Source organism: Varanus komodoensis, unplaced genomic scaffold (genome assembly GCF_004798865.1).
Source record: "Varanus komodoensis strain SLA01 unplaced genomic scaffold, ASM479886v1 scaffold15, whole genome shotgun sequence".
In the NCBI taxonomy this organism is placed as follows: domain Eukaryota; kingdom Metazoa; phylum Chordata; class Lepidosauria; order Squamata; family Varanidae; genus Varanus; species Varanus komodoensis.
In genome coordinates, this window is record NW_025335440.1 from 23,879,514 (window position 1) to 23,898,376 (window position 18,863).

Here is an 18,863-nt window from a genome sequence, read left to right on the forward strand (position 1 = left end):
AGAGGGAGGAATAGCCAGAATAAGATGGTTTTAGTTGTTTTTGCAGTCCTTTTTTGAGTATGACCATGCAGTGGAAATCTTGATGAAACAGTGACTTTAATAATTTAATCAGCCTCCAAGTTACCCAAGATCTCAGTTCACAAATGTCTGTGTCAGTTTGATTGTGAGAACTGGCCCAGGATCTAAACATTTGAAACAACTTTTAACATGCACGCTATTTCAGTTCTCCTTTCAAAATCAAACTTCCCTTAAACCAATCAGTATTATGAGATCATATTTGTATTCTGAATGAAAAGATAATGTAGCATTAATTAAATTACTTCACTGGTTTGTGTTTGTGATATGTATTAAATTTGTTATTGCCAAGCGTTTCAGTTATGAAAGGGAAGCAGCCTTCCGTTCCCTGTTGTAAGAGCTCCTGCCTGCTGGCCTGATTACCTGCACCACCACTCCATGCCTGCCTCAACACATCTGTTCTTTGACCCATTTCCCCCTTGCTGAATTTGTAGCCCTCATTCCAGCCTTTTTAACCATTTAAAGAAACATCCCCTTTACCTGATGATGGGTGAAATTTTCTTTCTTCGATTAAGTTTCTTCTAGTTTTTCTCAGTGAGCATAGACAGGGTGAGTGACAATTTTTCCAAGAATGTCCTTCAGCTTTGTAATGTTTGAGCATGTGTTGATGCCACTTGGCACATGTGTGGAATTTGCTGTAGCTTGTGTGTTGGGACATGTAATATATACATGCTGCCATTTTGTGTTTCCAGCACAGTAGAAATAGCATGAATATTTCCAGGTGGGTGGAGTTATTCAATGGAACAGAACAGAGGAGTTCTCTCCACACCATTTAGGAGTACCTGCTTTGTAGGGACAAGTGAAACTACAGATATGGTCTGTATAGTTTGGGGAGGATTGTATCACTCATAGCCATGTATGTGTGCACACATACACACAAGGAACCTGTCAGTTTTTAATATACATACATGCATATTCTGTATCTAGATATTCTTTTACAAGGCACTGTAGATGTTACTTGATTTCCCAAAATCCTAAATCAAATGTAATTTGAATACAAGTAATGGTACTGAAGTTTTGAAAGGGAGATGAAATTTTTGGGCACTGTTTGGCATAGCACAATCATTTTATGCAGGCCAAAATCCAGAGGGCCACAATTGCATTTTAGCCTTCTTCTCCTGATGTGGGTCTTCAGGTGCTCCAGGGAACCGCCTGTGAAGGTAGGGAGCCCCTCTGGAACAGCGCTGAATGTGGCATTAGGGGACAGTTGTCAGATGTAAAGGCCAAGCCCTCACCACACCTGGTCCACTTGTGGAGGCTCTTTATGAGTATATAGTGAGTCCTCTGGATCTTGTCATTATTTTTAATAGTGGAAGGGAATAGTGGAATTGTGAACATAAAATAGTCTGGCATGCAATATAGGCATCAATGCCACTTTTAATGGCAGGTTTCCTGAACTGACAGCAAAGAGCTCTCTGGTTCCATCCTCATGAAATAATATCATTTGCTTGCCTGAGAGGATGTAAACTGATTCTTCATGCCTTCTGTGGTCACTAATCTCTTGTGTTCAGGTTGCAATAGCAGACTGATGGGGGATTTGCTGCCTGCATGGAAAAGGCTCAGGTAGGCAGCAAAACAATAGACAGGTGGGCAGATAGGAGCACATTTTTCTAATTAGCGTGTTGCCTGGCAGTGTGAGGTAACAGGGGTGGGGTGCAGTTAGAAAAACATCCCAGATGTCTGAGAAAATGGGCAAATGATTAACCACCATTGGGCTCATGGGAAGAAACTCAGTGCCTTTAAAATCTGTTCTTAGCCTGAGGTGTTAACTTTTAAACAGCTCAGGATCTCTGTTAAACATACTTAGATTACTATTATGGGTGGGGTGTGTGTTGGCAGATTGTAAGCAAAATGAATGAATGTATTGGTCTTAAAGATATTGTTTATTTGTAAAGTTATATCTGATTGTCTCCTTTTCTAAAGAGTCCATGCATGTCTTTCCTGTGCAATTGTATGTTATTGTTTGCCAATTATGGGTTGGACCCAGATTAATGCTGGAACTGATTTGGTTTCTTCCTCCTTCCCATGTCACCCTTCCAGTCCCCTGAAACGTTACACCGAGTTGGGAGACCCTGATTAATAGAGTGAGCCGTGGCATGTGTGTGCTTTAGTGAAGGGACCTTTCGTAAGCAGAGCCCTTCCTCTCCTGAAAATTTTCTTCTGGTCACAGAAGGCAGAAGCTGCTCTGCTTTTGCTTAGGGGCTTGTTATGGCAGAAATGTGAGAGGTGAAACAACAGGTTCTCTTGCTCTTCAGATGGAACTGGAAGTCTTAGACTGGGGTCCTCAAACTTTTTCAACAGGGGGCCAGTTGAAAGGCAGTAGCGGCGGGCGTGGGCCAGCGAGGTGGTGGCTTGCTATCTCAGAGATCGTTTTCTCTGAGTCCAAAACCTTGGAGGCGGGCTGGATAAATGGGCATGGCGGGCCAGGTTTGGGCCGCGGGCCGTAGTTTGAGGACCCATGTCCTAGACGAATGAAAAGAGCCAATGATCCAGTTCCCCTGTAATTCTTGTTGTTGTTGTTTGTTTTTAACATAGGGCTTTGCATTGCCAACCAGGAACAAGTAAGCACACTGCACCTCACAATTCTGTTTTCAATCAGGGGCCCAAGAACAACCTATTTTTGGATTGTTGTTGTGACATCTGAATGCAGAACTATGGATTTTTAGAGGTTAAATGACCCAAGTTACCTCAGAAACAAATCATGGATTGATTGATTGAAAAGAATAATTTCATAGGAATAAATATGCTCACTTGCTTCCACTTGGCCTGTGCAGCCCATGTGGTGGCATTGTATGTGAATCAGAGGCCAATGTGTAATGTGTTTTGTTGTTTATTACATTCCTATACGATTGTTCCCCCAAGGAGTTCAAGGCAATATGGTTCTTCTAGAGTTGGAACTAGGATCTGCCTCCTGCAAAAGGAAGGACTCCCCTTGCCAAACATCACTGTGGGAGGATTCCCCCCACACCACACCACACCACACCACACCACACCACACCTCATGGAGGTTTCCTGACTAGAATCCTAGAACAAACCATGGACTTCAGGGTGATTTTGGAATGACAGCAGCCAGCCACCTCACTGGGTTTGCATGACATGACAACCTGTGAATGGCATGAGTAATTATGAAAATGAGGCATGTATACTTTCACACACAGGATAGGGAAAAACTGCCACCATGATTTCTTTTCCTTCTACAAGCATGGGAACACATTGCATTTTCAGGGGCTGGAGGAACCGTCACGGGAAGCAGCAGACAGGAATGCTCAGTTCTGCCAGCACAGTTGAGCCATCTTAAATTTGGATTCAACTCTTTCGTTTTACTGTCATAACAACCCTATGCGATAGGTTAGGCTGAAAGAGAATGGGTGTTCCCAGGTTACCCCGTTAACTTCCTAGGTGAACAGATGTTTGAAACATGTCTCCTTGCTGCTAGTCCAACAGTTATAATCATGACAACATGCTAACTGTAGCTAGTGTTGGAAGGGGACATCTTTGCTGACCTGCAAAACTCTCTGGGTGACTTCAGGATGAACAGAGTCCCCAGGAACAGAAATATGTGCTCCGCAACAGACAGAGATTAATCAGATGCAATGTATTGACCATTCACCAGGTTTTGGACAGTAGGTCAGTCCGGCCTGTTCTTTGAGCCAAAATTTTCACCCTGGGATTTTCAGTGAAATAAAGGCAGACACAGTTTGCTCTTCTTATTACAGTCAACAGAGCAGAAGTAAAAGCAGGGAACATTTACAATACAAAATGTAAAAACGTAATCACACCAATTCAAACATATCTGTACAAAAATAGGTATCCCAAGGTCCTATCTCCTGAAAAATCCTTCTTACATCTGATACTTGCTTCCTTGTTTTCAGTGTTGCTGGTAAGAATTTGGCCACAACCAACATTACTCATGGCATTTTATCTTAGAATAGATACTAAACATATAACCCAGCTGGTCTACCTAGTAAAGTGGTCAGTGAAGAGGCAATCATTTCTTCCCCAGCTGAATTGTATTCCACCTCCTGAGTGTCACATGAACAGTGGCAGGGTAAGCAGCACCAACCTATCTTCATCAAAGCATTTCAGCAGGAAGTACATTGAATCAGGTCAAAAGGAAAGCCCTGTGATATTGAGCTATAGGCAGATTACGCAGATACACAGCTAACTGAAAAGGCTCTTCATAAGGAATACCAAAGAACAAGGTAAGCAAGTTGCAGAAGCAGAAGGATCTTGAAATGAAATACTCCGAAGTTTTTCCTTTATTTTCCATATGGCAGATCAAATCCCATCTTAGGGAGGGAGGGAAGAAGGAAGTTGACGGCTCAGTGTAACAAGTTCTTTGAACCAGACCCTTAATCCAAACACTGCTGTAACAATGATTGGGGACAGTAGATAACAGTTCTGGAAGGATGATAGTTTGGAGATATGTGCTGGGGACTTACTCTTGGTTAATATCAGTAGTTCTTTTTCTAGACATTTTTTAAGCTCACTTATGCACCTATATGTATAAATTAAATGGTTTCCCTGCCTTCCTGTACAGGTGACAATGAAAGCAAAGGAGGTTAAAGACACAGTTGTATGTGCACCCGGTAAGTTTTCAGTGGGCCTGTATTATTTGTTCTTTAACCATTAAGGCAAAAGCAATGCTTAATGTACAGTCATACTTAAAGACTCTTTTTTTTGAGCTGGATCATAGAGACCAGCAGCCAGTAGGTGATAGATGAACTACCATGAACTGGTCAGGGGTTCACTATGTTCTGCTCACCTCTGCTATAGACTTAAGAGTGGTCAGCTCCTAGGATTTGGGAACAGATCTTCCTTGGCCAAACTTTAGGAACCAGGCATGTAGACTTGTTCTCTGCACCAGACAAGTATTGGTAAGAATATATGTAAAAGGTGAGACTGGAGAATTTCGTGCATCTTCTACAGCATTAGAAGGCTCAGGACAAAGTTGCTGCCATCAGAGCTAGTGAGTATTGCTGAAAGTGGATGGAAAGAATTTGGCTCAGCTGGAACTCTGCATAGAGAAGGCCATCCACAAAAAGTACTTAAGAGGCATATTAGTCAGAGAAGCAACCAAGAGGCTAATGGTAACTCTGAAGGACCTAGAGAGATTCACAGCAGAGGCAGGAGAAACCATACATAGGAAAACTATCACACAGGCACCCCACAAAGTTGGAGTTATGGAAGAGTGGTAAGAAGAAAGCCATTGTTGAAAGAAATCTATGGGTCTGATAAGGCAAAAAATGCTACGTGTGATGCAAAGTCACCATTGCTCTTTGACCTGAAAACACCATCTCCATGATGAGGCATGATGGTGACAGCATCATTTTATTTATTTATTAAAACATTTTTAGGGTGATGCTTTCAGTCTTCAAGGGACCTGGACTGGGGCAGACAATAAACCTTAACACAAAGTCAAAGTAACACTGAAGTGGCTTAAAACCAAGAATCTGACTGTCTTAGAATGGCCAAGTCAGAGCCTAGACCTCAGTCCAATTGATGCAAGGTTTAAAAGTTGCTGCTCATGATTGTAAGCTGTCTGAGATGCCATACATAAGGGATGGCATACAAGTTTTAAATCAAGCAAGGAAGCAAGCTATCTTGAACTGAGTGTGACTGTCATGAAAACATCTGTTAAAAAAGTCCAAATTCATTCAGCTGGATCTAGATTATTGGTTTCAGAGTAGACCTGTTAGAATACAGTCATGGCTAATTTAAGTGAACCCCCTTTAAGCACCTATTGTAATCCTAAACTTTAGATTTTTCAGAAGGGCTTATTTTTGAAGGGCTGATTCAAGTACTTCGTATTTGAAGGTTCCACTTGCAGAATAACAATAGTGCAGGATCAGCACAGTATGCCCAACCTAAGTTTGGCAACTCTTAATTCCAACATTATAACTCTAACTGAAAATGATGATCTTTCCAATAGGTGTTGTTAGGCTGTCTGAGCTGAAAATGCTGGCCCAAAACTCAAGAGCCAACAAGGCTGCTGTTAACTTATCAGATCATATAATCACTCAGCGGGAAAGAGAGGAGGCTGTACAGGAAGAAGAAGCAAAGTATACTTGTGACCCTGAACCAACAGATGTGGCAGCAGTTGATCAAAGAGAGACAGTGTTGAATGAAGCCAGACTCCGTAAGCGGAAGACAATACCAAAGGTTCCTGAAACAACACTTCCAGTGATGAAAGAGACAGCAGAAGACAAGTGTAGAGGAAAGCGCCAGAAAGACTTTGTCACTGCAGACCAAGAGGAGGATAGTGATGACGAGGGCAGAAAAAGAGAGAGATGTCGCAGTTCAGAAGACTTTTGGACTCAGAATCAACAAAAGCTGCTGGAGTTGGCCTTACAGCAGTATCCAAAGGGAACGCTAGAACGTTGGGATAAAATTGCAAGATATGTTCCTGGAAAAAGTAAGGTAATGTCATGGTTTTGTCTAGGATTAAAACACGTTGGGACTAGACACAAGTCACAAATTGAACTTGTTTTTTGAGCTAATTTTTAAAAGTCTATAAATACTTTTAGTCATAACCAGGATAAGCCAATGATAAGGGCTCGTGGGAGTTAGGGACGTAGGAAGCTGTCTCCTAGGAAGTCAAACCATTGATCCATCTGACGCCATAGTGTTCTCACTGACAGGCAGTGACTTTCCCAAGTTTCTGATGGGGGTCTTTCTGATACAGAATTGCCTACAGAACAATTTGTATGAATGTGTTGGTATGTTCAATGAGTTGACACTTAGCAGCTGTTGAAAAAAGTGGAGTTGCAATACCAGAGATGGTTGCTAGCTCATCATGTACCAACCTGTTAATTTTTGCCGTATATCTTTACATACAAACACATAGACATGTATGAAGTAAGCCTTTATGTAAATATTTGTGTAAATTTAAAGTGGGGTAATTCATACCACTGATTTACAAGTGTGCCCATTTTCTGACAACAGCAAAAATGTACAGTAAACTTGATTACTGAAATTTCTATCCTTTCTCTCCTCCTCTCCCTAAATCTCTTTTTCTATACAGGAAGAATGTATGACAAGATACAAGTTGCTGGTTGAACTCATACAAAAGAAAAAGATGGTAAAAAGCTGAATATTTTGAATAATTTTACTTGCCAGAGTGGAATATTTTAAACATCTTATGCAGTAACATGTATTTTTATACCTCAGTATTTCAGTATGTCATGTGCCTTAGTAAAATAAGATAAAATACAATAAAAATTTATGCCTTCCATTTGTGGTAATAGAGTCAGCTTTTTGGTTGCTTTTTCATATTGGTACAACAATATTTTAGGAAATTCTCATTTGGTATATGTATCCATATAATGTGGACTTATTCCTAATGTATTTAATACAAGGAATGACTAATATGATGATGATAAATGTTCTGTTTTCTGTTTACACATTGGGCCAGTTTGCATAGTAGCCCACTATGGGTTAATTTATCCTTGAGGAGCTGTAGTGTATGCTGGCTGCAATTATGAATATTTGAACCAACTCAGCAGGGATTATTTTGAAGGCTAAACAACCTATGAATAGCCATAATCCCTACAGGCCTGGTTTGCACAACATGGAGACTATTAGTTGGAGGTTGCACATTCATAATGGCAGCTGGCATGCACCCAGCTTGAGGGTAAATTACACACTAGACTGTCAGGTCATGTGAACCAGGTTGGAATGGGCAGAGTCATAGCTGAATAAAAATATACACATAAACATGTATGTATGCAATGTGGCATATAAATTTGGTACATACGATTTCCAGATAATTTGATTTCCCTAGATTATGAGCCCTGTTGGTGGTGGTGGTGTTAGTGTTGCTACTGCATTACATTTCTGTACCACCCATAGCTGAAGCGCTGTGTTAGGGGCCTAACTATTAATATTTAGAACAGGAAAATAGGAACTAGTTAACTTAAATATACTGGCTTACATAGCATATCTTTGATTAAGGCCAGGCAAGAGTCTTAGGGCTAAGCGAGTCTAACTTTTTTAATTCTAACCTAACAGAATTCAGTTTAAGAGACCTCTTAAGTACTGCATTTCCATGGTGGACAGAAGACACACGTGTATCATCTCTGAAAATTCTTTCTGCTAGTAACTAAGTAAGTCTTTTGTGGAAGAATTCCAAGCATTTAGAATGGGTAAAAACTGCACAAAAGCTAGGCAATTTCAAGTGGTTGAGGGGAACAGGTTGCCCCCTCCCCCAAAACCACCAATTGTTTGGAAATGACAATAAATTAATGCATGTAATTAAGCTAACTGGAGCACTTGTGAATAGGAAAAGTGGGCTTGACCTTCCAATGAACAGCAGAGGGCTTTAGGGAGATTGTGGGAGAAATGGTTTTGGGCCTGCTTAAGACTGTAGTACTTTTGTATATGCTGAAGTGGCTGGAATGTGTTTTATTGTGTTAAGTTATTGAACAAATACCTTTGTTTAGCAGGATTTACACTGCCATGGGTTCTGGCCTTCAGGTGCAACACTGCACATTAGAATGAAAACAGAACCATTTAGCCTCTTAACAGTAGTCTAAGCAGAGGCTATTACCAGAATAGGTAGTAACACTCATTCTGTATATAGACTAGCACATTCTAACTTGCTGATGCATGGCCTTGTGGGAGATAACTTGACAGTTGTGGGAGTGATTGAGGGCTTGCCACCTTTTTGAGTGGAAGGAAAGAGAATGAGAATTATGCTAATTAAAGCACTGCCACTCCTGGCGAATAAAGATTTTAGTTCATGTTGAAAACTTCAGCACTGTAAAACAAGTGCCATCTCATTTGCTAATATATACAAATATGTAATGAAAGTCATTATCAAATAGGAAAAACTCTTCAATCTTGCTTTAGGTTTACAACCATAAACAATATTAAATTTTATTAACCAAAACTTTGTACATATCTTTATATAAACTTGCAATTTTACATCTAGTCAAACCAGCAATATTTTGTACAAATTGTTACAGAATATTAAATGAGTGGCTTAAGTAAATTAAACCACACTGATTTACCTTAGTAAATTATCTACAAAAATGATTTGAGACTTTTAAAAAATTCCCATGAACATATAAAAATAAATTATTCTTTACCTTTTAATTAAATCTACCATTTAGAAATATTACAAATCAGAATAGCCACATTTTATGAATCCTCCACAATACAAAACAGTCACAAAACCTTATTTACAGAAATGAGGTAAGAACTGTGCAATGTTTAACCAAACGATATTGCAGAAACAAAAGGTTCTTCCAATTAAGTACACAGTGAAGGTCTACATATACTTGAGTATTTTCCACTAATAATTCACACAGATTCAGATTAGTGGCTATTAACCCCCAACTTCAAATGATCTTTGCTGTACTGCATAGTCATATCATGAAAATCAACTATTCAAAGTGAAAATATTCAAACATTTACTTTCACCCGTTAATAGTTTATTAGAAATGAGAGATTTTTCTCTCCTTTTTTGGTAATTTATTAGTGGAAAGCAACCCAGGTAATCATTTGCCTGAGCTATCTACAGTGACAAACACTTCTAATAAAGGCAGATCAATGGGGAAGGCTGCTGGTGCAAGTTTGAAAACACTTTTTTTTTTTTTTTTTTTTTACAAAGACTTCTTTAGTGCATGCCCAGCTGTATACAGCCATTTCAACCCAACAGAGGTAAGCAACAGGCACTTGGGTTAGGTCAAACACTACCAGAACTTGAGTTACTTTCTCACCTGGTAAAATATATAATCTTTGAACTGAACAGTATTTTCAAGCAATCTTAAAAAATACAATTCAAGATTAACTACCGTTTGTCATCCCTTAAGAGTTCAAGCAAAGTATCCATTAAAATTAAGAAAAGGCTAAGTAACAGTGTGATCCAATGTGACTGCCTGTGATCCTCTGAAGTCAGAGGATAACAAGCATCCTGTTGAGGGTGGGTGGAATGTAGAGGTGAAGGTCACCTCCATATTGTTCCTACCCTGCAAAAGACTTAGTTGATGCTGATCATCTAAGTCTTTTGCCCCTGTCTGCAAAGGAGAGAGGCTGAACTGCTGCCAGGGTACATTGTGTCCTAGCAGAGCTCTCCCCACCCTTCACACTGTCCAATTTCAGCAACTGGGACAGTCTTCCAACAAAGCTAGCTTGCAAAGAATTCTTCTTGGAACAAAGCTAGCTTGCAAAGAATTCTGCCTACTGTGAGGGTGGGCATTCCAAGGTAGTAGCTCCAGTACTGACTTCAGAGTTTGTTTCTTAGGCTGGAGTTGGGACTTCTACCTCTCCTATGGTTATCCAGACAACATCTGGGAACCACAGGAGTGCATCCTAAAAAAAAACCCTTAAACCATGGTCCTTTTAGGAAAAACTATTATTTCTAAAACACTGATGTTTAACTTGTAGTTTTGTTTGCTTTCTTCAAACAAGTAATGGATAGGCTGTTTATTAGCACTGCGATATGTTAAAGGGCTACTAATTCAGTAGCAGAGCTCAAAGCAATTGTCAAAACTGACAATTCTTGTATGAAAAAAGTTCCATGAAATCTGAAGAAAGCAGTTCCATGTCAGTGCAACAAAAAGCAACAAGGTCAAAACCTCACACATCTTCAGGTAGATTTGCTTTTCCAATGTGCAGTTTTCTCCTTGTTACATCTAGTCATACCTGCAAAAAGAGACTACAGCTTGCAGCCTGATGAAGTGCTATCACAGCAGGATATGCAATTGTACTTTTTTCCTTCTCCAAATGTCAGTTCTTTTCTGGTACAACTGGTCCACTTTTATCATTGAGTCTCTGGAGAAAAGAAGATACACATCTGCAATTGTTAGAATTGCATAGTACAGTAATACAACATCTATCTAAGCCAAGTTTTAATGTACTGTTAAAAAAAGCATCAATATAGCTTTTTGTTTCTGCATTACCAGTACTTGCTAAGGTTGAGACCCAACAGGAAAACAAACTTCCAACAGCAGAGGATGGTATTTAGTCCTAATGCTGCTTACAGCTCTCCCTTCCAGCTGTGTCTGTGCTCTTAAGTTGCTAAACCTCTGTGCAAATACAAATGGGTGCTGAAAGCAGCAGAGAGTAAAGCGAACAAAACCTAAAAATGATCTTTCCTGATGACCAATATTGAGTAAATTATTCAAACTTCCTTCAATGAATTTTGGATAATATGCAAATCATTTACAATATGGATTGATCGTGAAATGCTGACTGACTTGAGGTTTTGTTTTAAAGTCTGTGAACACCCCCTAAGCAGTAATTAGTTGCCAAGAAAGGAACATAACTGATAACCAAGTTTGCCTTGAAGCCACTGTCCTTATCAAAAATTCCTTACGACCCATCCATTGTGGGGCTTATTTGGTGATGGGGGGGAAGCATTCTGCACATGCTCACAGCTATCTTCTTTACTTTGTCACACGTTCTAGAATTAAACCCTATAACTGTAACTGTTTCCAAAGTAAATTTATTTAAAGGAATAACTTAAGCAAATACTAGACAGCACCACCAAAAAAAGGAAACTAGTTATCTTTGTTTTAACTTGAGTGCTGATGGAATTCTCTATAACTTAAAGCTAAATGACAGCATGCTAGCTTATTTTAAGCAGTAAAATTTAAGCATTTTAGCCTAACAACCTGATCCTAAATGCTTGTCAGAATGGCAAAAAAAGCAGTGCCTAAAATTAGATGTGAAGGCATCCTTTTTTTGCACAGTACAGGAACTACCAGCACAATGCTGAAACCAGTAATAGTATAGCAGTAACATCCGTAGTAGCACTTGCCCTTGCCCTTGCCCTAGCTAGGAAGTGTGGAAGAGGTCAAAAGGAAAGCCAGGAGCATCTTATTGTCATTTTCATTACAGTGAGGGATAGCTCAATAGCTTTACCAAGCAGATAGAAGGACCAGAATCACTGGAGTCTTTGTCCCATTCCAGGGAATAGATGCCAAAGTTGCTGTGACAGTAGAAGCTGCTTTTTCAGTTGCGCAGCTGGAGCAGAATAAAATGCCTCCCCATTTAAAACTGTTCAAATAGGCATTTCCTTCTCTTTTTATTTTTAAGTTAACATTTGGGTAAATATATCTTGAATTCACTCCAGTGTAAATGGTACTTGCTTATACTTACAGTTACTTTGGGGGTTGCATTATCCCCATGAATTGTAAGGAAGGGGTTAGTTGTAGATGTATGCAGCGGAGATGCCTGAGAGCCTGCCAGTAAGTTATTGATGGGAATCTGTGCTGATCCTGGAATCTGCAGTTGCTGAACTTCAGGTTGGTGATGCTGCTGCTGCTGCTGCTGCTGCTGCACTAACTGATAGAGAAGAGCTTGCTGTTGTTCCTTGAATACACAAATGGAGGGGTATTCTAGTCAGTCATTTTACAGGTGATTTTTTCTCCTTAATTGAGAAATGCATAATCAAACAAAGGTGAAAAGTGAGCTTTAGGGTACCTCACTAAAATACACACAAATCCATTGCTACAAGGAAAAAGCAACAATGCTTTTCTTAGAACTCATATAGGCTTGAATATAGGTATCTTGGGTTTGAATTATTGATCAACTATAAGCTCACTAGAGATGCTACCATCTCCCACAAGGCTATTATAAGAATAAAACAGAATTTTGAGTATATGTGCATCCACTCAATAACACCCGTATTCAAAGAATTGCATTGGTTACCAACTGTGGCCTGGGCCCAATTCAAGGTGCTTGTTTTGACATAGAAAGCTCTGAACAGCCATGGCCCCAGTTATCTGGAGAACCGTTTGCACCCATGTATTCCTAACTGGTCCTTGAGATTGATGCAAGGGCCCTTTTGCAGGAGCCATCCCTCAGGGAAATAAGAGGGGTGGCTAATAGGAAGAGAGACTTTTCTGCCGCTACTCCCCATATTTGGAATGCTCTCGCTAAGAATATTTGCCTGGCGCCATCTCTGTATTCCTTTCAGCACCAGGCGAAGACTTATCTTTTTAAAAGATATTTTAATACTTGATTCCTCCCATGGATGCCACTATGGCCTGCTGGGTTTATTAATTTATCGGAATGTTATATTTGTATTAGATTAATTGGGTTTTATTGTTTAAATTTTTATTGAGTTTTAACATTGTGTTTTTAGAATGTGTTATTTTAGCAGTGTCAGCCATCTAGAGATGTCGTAGGTAGCATATAAATTAAATTAAATTAAAAATAAAAGTATGAGAAAACAATACTGTTGTGGAGCACAGTTCTCCCAAGTAAACTTGCTACTCCCAAGTTTCTTTTCATAAGGCTTTACTGTCGCATATCTCTGAGTTCACTCAACAGAGTGCAGTGTTGAGCCCTCTCTGAACACCTGCTCAGTCCCCCACTTCTTTATACCCCTTTCGCCTGCACATCCCAGCAGGCAGGGTGTTGTGAAACCTAGCGCTCCTGCATTCTTCTTATTTCTCAGTTAACCTAATTTCCCACCTATGCTGTTTCCTAGCAACTGGCATCAAGGGGAGGGACCTCTAAGTCAGACAGACTGCTCAATTCCTGCTGTGAGACCTGCCTGGTCCTAGACTCCTCCTCTGGCCCTGTTATTGGTAGACCGGGGCTCTCCTCAGCCCCCACTGTCAATTATACCTTGTGTTGTGCTGCCTCCCGATTCTCAAGGGCTGGTTGGCCATCATGCCCACTGGCCTGGACTAGCAACTCCTCTGCTTGCTCCCCAGACATTACCTGACCTTGATTTGATACTAGACCTTGCTGAGATTCCACAAGTCTGCTGGAGGACATCTCTCTGAGGATATCTCAGTTTTCCATCCACTCCTTAGGTATTTAAAGGTTGCACTTAACAGTCACATGCCTTTGGTGTAAGCTGAAGGGAAAGAGCCACAGGATTCTTGGCCTTTGGCTCTTAGTGTGTGGCACTGCTGGCAAAAGCAGGCTGGATAACAGGTACACTGCTGGCAGAGAAGAGTTTTTATCTTTTGCCTCCTGAACCTTGTCTGCCAGCTTAGGGAAAGCTAAAGAAACCAGCAAAGTTGGACACTTCACAGGTGTTCAGTTCAATACATTACAACCACCACCAACAGCAGAGGGCAGCAGCTGGGAGAACAGAAGAGCAATTGTGGACAAGGAAATCACTGAGAAGCTGCTCTTTCTAACTCCTTTCCCAAGGTCCAGGGGCCTTTAGTTTATATGGTAATGTTAGTATGTGTCTAGGAAATCAATGGTGATTTCCTAGATTTCCACTGCAGGAGAAGCAAGTTCCCTCCCTATTAGTGTGTTCATTAGTAGGAGGTGGTATGGCATTGATATTTGGACAGTTGAGTTCAGAAAGTGGTGCTGGGAAATTATTGCTCTGAACTTTGGGTTCCACAGAGTTCTAGCTCCAGTACTGCTCTGTTGTGTGGGCTGAGGTGTGAGTGGTGTGCAGATAACATCCAGCTGTAGCTCTTCTTTTTAAGGCAGTGGCAGTTCTGAATCCATTTCTGAGCATAGTAATGGCGTGGATGAAGGCCAGTAAATTAAGACTCAGCCAAGACAAGATAGAGATGCTGTAGGTTCACCTGCCCAGATAAATGCCCAGAACAGTCAACTTGTTCTAGAGGGAGCTGCACTCCCCCGCAAAGGATCATGTTCGTAGTAGGCATTCAGAGATCTTTCTCTGGGGGCCCCTGCAGGTGTCAGTCAAGCCACCTTCATGGTTCCTTTTTCTCAGATGAAGGAGCCTCTGAGAGCAGAATAGCCTCTTTGCCTGAGAAGAGGGCCTTGTTAGGTGTTTTTGATGATGCTGATGGGGTCTGCTATCAATGCCTTTAAAGCTCTTCTTTTGCAAGCAAGGAGGTTCCCCAGAGTGGGAATAGTCTCCCTGCCTGAAGGGGAGAGTGGAGTAGAAAGTGAACACAGGTAGCTTTCCTACCCTCCCCCAAACACACACACACAAATTTCCTTTACATTTGGGAGGGGTCTGTTCCCTTTTTAAAACCCCTATCCTCTTAACCTCTGCAAACAGCAAATTATTGGCATCTCCTCCTTGCTCTAATACATTTTAGCTATGTAGGCCATGGCACCCGCCCTTTAACATGGGAATAGCGGTAATTATAAAAAGGTACAGCTTACTGATGCGAATTGTTGAGTATTCAGTAACTGCTGAAACTGCTGGTGCTGTTGACGCAGCAAAAGTTGTCTCTGTTGTTCAGGAAGAAATCCAAGTCCAGAGGCACTGCAAAGCAATGGAAATCCTTAACTAGAAATATTTATTGAGTCAAATTGGCTCCTGGATCATTTCTAGGCCATGCATTTTTCAACATAGCTAAACAAATTAAAACTAAGGTATTCACAGATATGCACATGCCAAATTGTATTATGTGTTTCTAAGCATTCAAATGAATTTCTAAGAACTTTTGTATATAGTAACATTGCAAAAGAAGTCATTTTAGATTACATTCAGTTATGAATGCAAATGTAGCTAAACAAGGTAAGTACTTAATCCCACTCAATTCTGATGGTTAATTAGCAGTTGCTCTTTTTTGTATTACTGCACAATTCAGTGCAGCTTTTTGCAGATGTATTCAGTTATTCAAAAGACTATAAAGGAGAGACCCAAACTGGGGAAAATATCTAGCACTTACTTGTAAGTTTGAAAAATAACTGCATTCTTCCTTGAACTTTCTATTAAAATAGTATGCATTACTTTATATTGCAGGAATTTAAAAAGCACTCAAAATATCAATGCAAATTATTTTTAAATTAATTAAGTGCCTCCTTCCTCTTTATTTGCCTTTGAGCCAACATGGCCAGAGCACAATCTGTGCTCTGCCCACATGTCCTGACTTGCTTCTGTCGTGTCTTTGTCCCTCCTCAACATGCCCGGAATGCGTCAGTGTTTAGAAATCTTTGTGCATCCCATTCTTCTACACTGTTCATTACTCTCTGGCCCTGCTCTGGATCTCTGTTGAAACTTATGTATGGAAGCAGAAGATGGACACTTCAATGAGACATTCTTCTGAGAAATCATGCACAAATTGAATTGTGGATGACTTTTATTGGGAAAAATGCAAGTTTTAAGTTTCTTATTTGGTTTGGATTTGGGGATGCTATTCCTGTAAACTATTCAGATTAAGGGTCCAAGAACACAGCTAACATCCCTGACAGCTGGCTGACCAGTCTGTGCTTAAATACCTCCAGCAAACAAGAACCCACCACTTCCTGAAGCAGTCTGTTCCACTGTCAAACTCTCACAGTTAGGAAGTATCTTTTTAATGTTCTGCAGAAATTTGGGTAAATAGTGATCTCCATTGAATACATCCAACTCTGAAGCGTCCCAAGAAAAGATCAAGGAAATTTGTGTAGTTCCGGGTAGGTCCATCTAAGACATGGGTCCTCAAACTATGGCCTGCGGGCCGGACGAGGCCCGCCATGCCCATTTATCTGGCCCACCTGGGAGGTTTTGGACTCGCCGTGCCCGTAGCCACCCGCTGTGCCCCACACCACCTGCCACCGCCTTGCTGTGCTGGCAGGGAGGCGGCAGCTTGCTTGCGCAGAGATCGTTTTGGACTCGCTCTGAGAAAATGATCTCCGAGCAAGCAAGCCACTGCTTTGCGCCCCGCTGCACGTGTCCGCCCCACCCCGCCTCCCCTCGCACACATGCCCACCTTGCTCCCCCTCCCCTCATGCCCACCCGCCCCCGCTTTGCCTTGCTGCGCATACATGCACCCCGCTCGCGCTCCCTTGCTGGCCCACGCACTGCCACCGGCACCGCCTTACCGACCCGCCCACACTGCCAGCACCTTTTAACTGGCCCTGTTGAAAAAGTTTGAGGACCCCTGATCTAAGATCATTGGTATACAGTTCTTCCCTCCAGCAACATGCCTCCCTATCAGCCCAATCCTGTGAGGGATTCATCAATGGAAATTGTGGCATGTGAGGTCAGTCAGAAGCGGAGAGTTTTTACCTACTTACTTATTAAAGTAGTACACAGTCATGGTAGTATCAGATATAATCTGAACTTAGTGGCCTCTGGGGTCTGCATCAAATGCTCACAATGCCTTCTCAATAGCTAGAAGCTCCAAAAAGTTGTGAAACAGCTCCTGTTTCTGTTCATATTCCCTAAACTTTCAGGGATCATCCATTGTCACCATCAGAGATGGAGAACGCAAAGTGAAAAGAGGCTTTCAACCTCTCCAGTGATTAGAAGCATTTGTCCACCAAACTAGAGTGTTTTTTTTTTTTTTCAAACAGAGATCGGGATCCTACAGCAAACAGTGTATTGTGGAAATAGCATTCAGGTTCCCTTCTCTTGTAGATGCTATCCACAATCAAGTCACAAACACCCACTGAAGAAGATGAACTATGACCACAGCCATAGACTTGGTGAAAATTCTCAGCACCATGGCAAGACTGAAGGGCAACATGGAACTGGCACGCAACAGGTCTGATCGTGAATCAAAGGAAGCACTGATAATTCCTGTTGATGACACAGTGGAACTATACATCCCCCAAATCTACAGATGCAAACCAAGCCCCTTCTCAAAGTAGAGGAGACAGTGTGCCCACGTGAAAGTGCCCCAAGGTGATATATGGAATCATCTAGCTAAGATCTGGGTTCAGTTGAAGGGCTTCATCTTTCATTGCAATGATGAAATAACAGGAGAAGAATCCTCCATGCATTTGATCCTGTGGATTTGTATTGCTCCCTTTGCTAGAAGAGGATCTATTTCCTTCAAGAGAACCTACAGGAAGTGCTGGTTCAGATAGTACTGTTTTGGAGGAAGGTTGTTAAACTTGATCCTGTAGCGCCTCTGCAAAATACAGAAGGCTCAGAGAAGCCCAGTGTCATGTGCTTCTATGATGGAGAAATAGGCTCCAAAGGTGGGTTGATAGAGGTAGAGGAACAAAAACTCTGCAGGGGAAAGTCCAAGGTAATGTGAATTGTCACTGCCCTGCTTCCTGTGGTTTTTCCTAAAGTTTGAGGAGTGATACTGTCCTGAAAAAAATGCAGGAAGCAACAAGATTGCTATAGGAGGGAATTGAGCAGGTGGCTTAAGATTGTCCAGTCAGAAATCAAAATTGTTTATAAAGTGGTCATTAGAGGTGGTCTGCTGTTCTAAACCCACACGCTGGATAGAATTCTTGGTCTTTTGTACTAAGTCCATAGCTACATCTGTTTTTGAATTAAACTTTCCCTACTAAAAGGGATGCTTTCCATCTCTGACTAAGCTTCGTGAGACAGTCCTGCAGACCTAAGACAACCATATCTTGTTAATGTCGTAGAATCCACTATAGTCTTTGCATCAGAATCTGATGCCTAGGCATTTTCATCTGTTGGCACCACATTGTTTTGCCTTGGATTATTCTAGCCAACTTTTGTTTATTCTTAAGGTTTCCATTTTCTATCACAGGAACAGCTGGCATCTGGACACTGATTTTGTGCCTACAATCCCAGGCGGAAGAAGAATAGATGCACTGTTCCTCTTTATCTACTAGGGAAGAATGGATTTTTAAGACTTCCCGAGACCCTAGACAACAGAATTTGGTGTGAAATGTGTGAGTAGAAGCCCTACACCCTTTTCCCGAACCCTGCACATTTTCTTGAGATGCACTGAAGTAGGAGGAGCCAATGATGAAGTGGTCTATGATTAATGGACTCCTGAAAAAATGCAGGAAGCAACAAGATTGCTATAGGAGCCATGGCTTTAGATTGCGTGACACTGAAAACTGGATCTATAATCTGAAGAATGGGTAGTTGGATCTCAAGACTGAGAAACTGCACCATCCAAGAGTTCCTCCTCTGAGGATCTATGTCCTCAAAAGGAAATGCTGACTGGATTTCTTACTGTAGCATC

At 41.2% G+C, this 18,863-nt stretch overlaps 2 protein-coding genes across 17 annotated transcripts in view; one reads left to right on the forward strand and one right to left on the reverse strand.

The window, feature by feature from the left end:
* Positions 1–7,309, forward strand: part of DNAJC1 (DnaJ heat shock protein family (Hsp40) member C1) — a 93,481-nt gene extending 86,172 nt beyond the window's left edge. Inside the window, exons 10-12 of the mRNA XM_044425359.1 lie at positions 4,616–4,664; positions 6,008–6,495; positions 7,100–7,309. Of these exons, the coding sequence (XP_044281294.1) occupies positions 4,616–4,664; positions 6,008–6,495; positions 7,100–7,168 (606 nt within the window). The 3' untranslated portion in view covers positions 7,169–7,309. The remainder of the gene's footprint in view (positions 1–4,615; positions 4,665–6,007; positions 6,496–7,099) is intronic.
* A 1,611-nt stretch (positions 7,310–8,920) lies between these two features.
* Positions 8,921–18,863, reverse strand: part of MLLT10 (MLLT10 histone lysine methyltransferase DOT1L cofactor) — a 153,796-nt gene continuing 143,853 nt past the window's right edge. For all 16 annotated transcript variants that reach the window (XM_044425346.1, XM_044425345.1, XM_044425341.1 and 13 more), the window contains 3 exons: positions 15,139–15,241; positions 12,181–12,393; positions 8,921–10,851 (listed from right to left, as the gene is read on the reverse strand). In XM_044425346.1, coding sequence (XP_044281281.1) covers positions 10,807–10,851; positions 12,181–12,393; positions 15,139–15,241 — 361 coding nt within the window. In that variant the 3' untranslated portion in view covers positions 8,921–10,806. The remainder of the gene's footprint in view (positions 10,852–12,180; positions 12,394–15,138; positions 15,242–18,863) is intronic.